The sequence below is a fragment of the Loxodonta africana genome, chromosome 4, assembly GCF_030014295.1.
Source record: "Loxodonta africana isolate mLoxAfr1 chromosome 4, mLoxAfr1.hap2, whole genome shotgun sequence".
NCBI lineage: Eukaryota > Metazoa > Chordata > Mammalia > Proboscidea > Elephantidae > Loxodonta > Loxodonta africana.
Genome location: NC_087345.1, coordinates 92,846,352 through 92,852,174, shown reverse-complemented (window position 1 = coordinate 92,852,174; position 5,823 = coordinate 92,846,352). Strand labels below are relative to the sequence as shown.

The 5,823-nt window shown below is 42.1% G+C and overlaps 1 protein-coding gene across 1 annotated transcript; it reads right to left on the bottom strand.

Annotated features, from left to right (window-relative positions):
* Nucleotides 1-1,425: 1,425 nt before the first annotated feature.
* On the bottom strand, nucleotides 1,426-5,604 carry LOC100670586 (tubulin alpha-1A chain). Its single transcript, XM_010596374.3, has 4 exons — nucleotides 5,495-5,604; nucleotides 3,256-3,478; nucleotides 2,976-3,124; nucleotides 1,426-2,620 (listed from the first exon to the last, which is right to left on the bottom strand). Exons 1-4 carry the CDS (start codon nucleotides 5,495-5,497, stop codon nucleotides 1,640-1,642), a joined length of 1,356 nt encoding a protein of 451 aa, XP_010594676.1. The 5' UTR covers nucleotides 5,498-5,604; the 3' UTR covers nucleotides 1,426-1,639.
* Between the last annotated feature and the right edge of the window lie 219 nt (nucleotides 5,605-5,823).

The following is a 5,823-nucleotide window of genomic DNA, read 5'->3' as shown; positions in this document are numbered from 1 at the left end:
CAAGTACTTTTTCACTAACCTTTGGTTCTTTCTATTCCCACTTCTTAGTGTTTATTTCCATGGTCCTTTTTGTCTTAAAGCTTCCTTACACACATCAGATAAAACGCTTTTTTCTCATTTTTCAAATCTTTCTTCAAAAGACCGTAATTCACTAAGAAATACCGTATTTCTGGATTTCCTTGCTTTGTTTTCTTTTTTGCATGTTTACATTTTGGGAATAGTTTGTATTTTATCGATGTTTGGAAGTTATTTCTACATTCTCTTGATCTTAAGAAATTGTTACTATTTAAAACTACCTTTTTTTCTTAGGGGCTTATTTAATCTTTGTTAATCTTTTAAAGCTGTTTTATAATGAATAGTAAATATAAGTTAGCATAGTATAGTTATGAAAGACATTGAAGTTATAGACTTTTAGAGGTATGAATAAAACAAATTTTTTTTAGAGGATGTATTCCACTTAGTTACCACTGTATTGGATTGTCTTTGAAATTAGGTGGTCTTGGCTTATTTCTTATATTTCATTATTTCCATTAACTTCAATTAAACTCAGATTGCAGTATAGTATACCCCTTAGTTTAGTGTCAAAGGAAAAACAGATAAAATGGACAATTAATACCAAAAAATTATTTCATCACCTCTGGGTATTATCCTAGAACAAGATACTGTGATGGTGGGAAGACAATTTGCAAGTCTTAAGAAGATGTAGTCTTTTGGTTGGACTGGCATCTGAGCTCTATTGTTGAAGAAACAAATCTTTCTTTCTGTGCTGGTGCTAATATCCAAAACTGCACTATTAAGAGTTCTGTTCTTTGAAGTTATTGACCCATATTAAAGTAAGGATATTCTTGGAGGATTAACATTTCAGATATGTAACTAACAGAGTGAATAAATCAGGCTTTTTCCAACGTGACATTCAGCTGAAAACACATTTGGAAAGAAGAGAGTAAAAAAATTGTTCTAGAATAGGGGATACTTGCTTAGAGAGAGCAGACTTCTTTTGGAAACCTGGGCAAAGGAAGGATAATGGCCCTAGGAAGTGAGTGGGCATGAAAAGGAGCATGGAAGATCTGATAATGCATTTGCAGTATTCACTATTCTGTCTGTTAGTGGTACAAGGCTCATCAGCCAACCAGAAAACCTTGGCTATGCATTAACAACTTTCAACTCTAAAAAGTATGAACAGTTTAAATAACTTTATTATAATGGGATCAAAACTTAAGAATAGCATATCATGCTACCTAATGGTAATTTTAGGTATACATTTTTATTTTATAATAAGAGCTATAAAAAAATAGAATATGCTAAAGTAAAAATAAGTCACTTCATAGGTATGTGTATAAACCATAGGCAAGTAATTTTTTCTTCTCATTGTACTGACTACGTGAAATTTCTTAGATACGCAAAATAGAAAACACAAGACTGAACTCATTTAAGACAGGGAATACTTTATTCAAAACCCATCAGAGAAAGGGACAGCCTGGGTCTGTAACAAAGCGTTCATGTTTTAAAGCATAGGTCAGTAATTATATATGAAAGTATACACTGCTACATACAAATTAACTGATCAGACCACGACTTTTCAATGTTTTAAACAGAATAAGCTTCCCTGTAAAAGCAGCACCTTTGTGACGTATTAACTTTAGTATTCTTCTCCTTCTTCTTCACCTTCTCCTTCAACAGAATCCACACCAACCTCCTCATAATCCTTCTCAAGGGCAGCCATGTCCTCACGGGCCTCAGAAAACTCTCCTTCCTCCATCCCCTCACCCACGTACCAGTGAACAAAGGCACGCTTGGCGTACATCAGGTCAAACTTGTGGTCCAGGCGAGCCCAGGCCTCAGCAATGGCTGTGGTGTTGCTCAGCATGCACACAGCTCGCTGTACCTTGGCCAGGTCTCCACCAGGCACCACAGTGGGAGGCTGGTAGTTAATGCCAACCTTGAAGCCAGTGGGGCACCAATCCACAAACTGGATAGTACGCTTGGTCTTGATGGTGGCAATGGCAGCATTGACATCTTTGGGAACCACATCACCACGGTACAACAGGCAGCAAGCCATGTATTTACCATGGCGGGGGTCACATTTCACCATCTGGTTGGCTGGCTCAAAGCAAGCATTGGTAATCTCTGCTACAGAAAGCTGTTCATGGTAGGCTTTCTCAGCAGAGATGACAGGGGCATATGTGGCCAGAGGGAAGTGGATGCGGGGATAGGGCACCAGGTTGGTCTGGAATTCTGTCAGATCGACATTCAGGGCACCATCAAATCTGAGGGAAGCAGTGATAGAGGACACAATTTGACCTATCAACCTATTCAAGTTAGTATAGGTTGGGCGCTCAATATCAAGGTTTCTGCGACAGATGTCATAGATGGCCTCATTGTCTACCATGAAGGCACAATCTGAGTGCTCCAGGGTGGTGTGGGTGGTGAGGATGGAGTTGTAGGGCTCAACTACAGCTGTGGAAACCTGGGGGGCTGGGTAAATAGAGAACTCCAGCTTGGACTTCTTGCCATAATCAACTGAGAGGCGTTCCATCAGCAAAGAGGTGAACCCAGAACCGGTTCCCCCACCGAAACTGTGGAAAACCAAGAAGCCCTGAAGACCTGTGCACTGGTCGGCCTGTTAGAAACGAGAAGAACAGAGAAAAGATAGTTACTGCTCTTTGTGATATAAGCATAGTAAATATATTTTCTTTTTCTATATATCTCCGAGGATTTAAATCTTATTTTGATACTTTTTTTTATGTAGATCTGCCTGGAATTACTCAGTATCACTTAGAAGCATCCTCATTAATATTTATAAAGTGACACCAAATAGTTCATGTCATTAAAAAAAAAAAAAAACTAAAGTGGTAGTATCATCTCACTCTTTATTTGCATTTTAATTCTGTATTAGAGGAAAAAAAAAACCAGCATTTATTTCAGATATCTTCCTGATGCTCATTAATTTATTTTAGTCTTAAGAATAAACGTACCAGTTTTCTAATCCGATCCAGAACCAAGTCAATGATCTCCTTGCCAATGGTGTAGTGGCCGCGGGCATAGTTATTGGCAGCATCTTCCTTGCCTGTGATGAGCTGCTCAGGATGGAAGAGCTGGCGGTAGGTGCCAGTGCGAACTTCATCTGCAAAAGAAAAACAGAGAGGCCACCCACCACTAACAATGTGCACAAGCCTATCAGTGCAGCCCCCCAGGACAGAGCTCCTGTGCCAGGCCCCTGGGATGTCACCAGGGCTACTACTAAGTTCAACTCACCAATGACCGTGGGTTCCAGGTCTACAAACACTGCCCTGGGCACATGCTTGCCAGCGCCAGTCTCACTGAAGAAGGTGTTGAAGGAGTCGTCTCCTCCCCCAATGGTCTTGTCACTTGGCATCTGGCCATCGGGCTGGATGCCATGTTCCAGACAGTAGAGTTCCCAGCAGGCGTTGCCAATCTGGACACCAGCCTGGCCGACGTGGATGGAGATGCACTCACGCTGTAAGAAGGAAAAGGGAAGAAAAAAACATAATTTGGCCATATTAAAGCATTTTGAATTTTCAGTAAGTTCCTAAAAACATTTCTATCGATATATTTTTCAAATTTACTTGAAGTCATATCCCTAACATAATAAAAAAATGATTAAAGAATAGCACCTGCAAATGCTGCAGATGAGTGTGGTCTCTTTAGCACATAGTGGATACCTACTGTTCCCACACCATGCTTGAATAGAAGATGTTTCAGATTTAAAAAATATTCAAAGCACAGATTTTTGTAAAATGAAGTAAATTTAATGATAAATTAACTGGAATTAATTAAATTTGTCTATTAAAAAAGATGAGAGGTTTTTCTAAATAGGGCTTGGTATTTCAACATGGAGGGCCTGCAGCTGAGGCTAGAAGCCACACCCTTCTGCAGTCTGTCTGCAGAATCTGTCAATACTATGAGGTTAGAAGCTCAACAAGGTCTGCCTCCTGCACTGCTGCATTGCTGTATTTGCTGTGCCTGGTGCTACTCTGTACTTTCTGCTACATTATTTAACAGAGCAAGCTTTATTTCCAGCAACTGCCTACATGATCTCATTGTGCTGTTTTGCCAGTTTCCCTTCTCTGACCTAGCCTGGGACCATGTGCTTGAATTGAAATGAATTAATGAAGTGGCATTAGAACAAAGACAGCTGATGCAGAGAATAATCCTTCTTTGTCTGCAGCAATGTCATTTAACCGATTTTTTCTCCAGAATCTTCTCCACTGCAAAAAACTGAAAAATTATTAGTATCCTTAAAACAGCACTTCCTATGTTAGAAACAAATATTGCACGAGAAGCTATCAAACAAAGAATAAACGCCCAGTGAGAGGATACTGAAATATTTAATGCAACAAAATAGTGTTTCATTCCGCAATTCACTACCCACCACTCACTAGTCATACTCATCACATTCAGGGTAAATTTTCTTCCCTTCGGTCTTTAAGCCTACAACTTCCATTGTCTGTCTATTCACTAACATATTGGGGAGGGGGTGGTAGGAAAGGGCGTTTCCCTGGGTCATGAGCATAAAGGTAACTTGGTTCACAAAGGGGCTTTCTTGAAGAATTGCGGCCAAAACAGACAACAGACAGACAGACACACACACACACACACACACAAGCGAGTCGGTCAGGGCGGGGCGTCCCCAAACCAGACATTTAAAGAGCTTGTCAAGTGAACTGTGATTTTGCTCCTCAAAGGGAAAAAAAAATCTAAGTTTTAACAGTGAATAAAAAATCTTTTGACGCCTACAGTTCCTCAGTGATTAAACGCTTTTATTAAGTCTTCTGAAAAGAGTTTTAGTGAGGGCGAACCCCGCCCAGTGGCTCCAAAGCCAGAGAAGCCAGAAACAAACAACTCCTCCCCTGCGCCGCCCTTGCGCTGGCTGCCAAGGGCTCCAACAGAAACTAACAATTTTTTCCCCGTTAAAAAAAAAAAAATACGGGTATCTTTTTAAATTACCAACGAACCGGCGAGGGATCTTTTTATATTAACGGAAAGCTCTGCTTTGTCCCTGTCCTTTCTCCCAGCTACACTCTCGCATCCTGTTCCTTTTGGACGATTCCCCCTCTTCCTGTTCTTGGGGAACTACGCGAGAAAGTAAGGAGCCTCTCCAAGTTACACGAATACCATACGCATACGAGCAGGCGGCGCCAAGATCGCCTTTCCCGGCCCTAGACATTTCCATTACCGACAGATAGGCCGCGGCGTTCAGCTGCTGGCGGCACTGAAGCTCGGTAACAAAAACTCCCTTTGTTCTTCGCCATGGTTCTGCGCTCTGCGCGCAGTTCTCGCTCGTCTGCACCCCGCACTGCGGTAGCAGGGCTTAAGGATTTGAGGCAGACAAAAGCTTAACCTCTCAAACAAAGCATAAGGCTGCCCGTGCCCAAGGAGATTGCAAAGGAAAAGGGTTTAAGGTTTTCCAAGCAGCCTCTGGGGAACTGACCCCACCCAACGGCCCAAAGAGCCGGAAAAAGCAGATTCTTACCATGGTTGTTGCTTCGCGGTTGCTCGCAGATCGCGGAGAGGAAGAGGAGAGGTTGTTGCTTCTTACAGCGCGACTCTTAGGCGGTCGATGTAAGAGAACCTGCAGCACATGGGCGGATGCAGCTCCCTATATACAACTCGGTCACCATGGGGATGGGCCGGGGCCTTTTCCTGTTGGTCCAGACCCCTCAATCTGCCCAGAGAAGCCACGACAGGAGAGTGGTGATTGGTGCAAGCGACATGGGATGAGGTAATCTCTCCCCCACCCCTTTTTCCCTAGCATCCAGACTGTTTGCATCCTTCAGACAAAGAGACTTAGCAAAAGCAGTC

Bases quoted from the DNA above. Each gene is read 5' to 3' on its own strand.
- LOC100670586 (XM_010596374.3), bottom strand. The intron at 3,125-3,255 runs GTGAGTTGAACT...TTTCTTTTGCAG, and splicing joins CCTGGAACCCACGGTCATTG to ATGAAGTTCGCACTGGCACC. The intron at 2,621-2,975 runs GTACGTTTATTC...CGTTTCTAACAG, and splicing joins TGGATCGGATTAGAAAACTG to GCCGACCAGTGCACAGGTCT.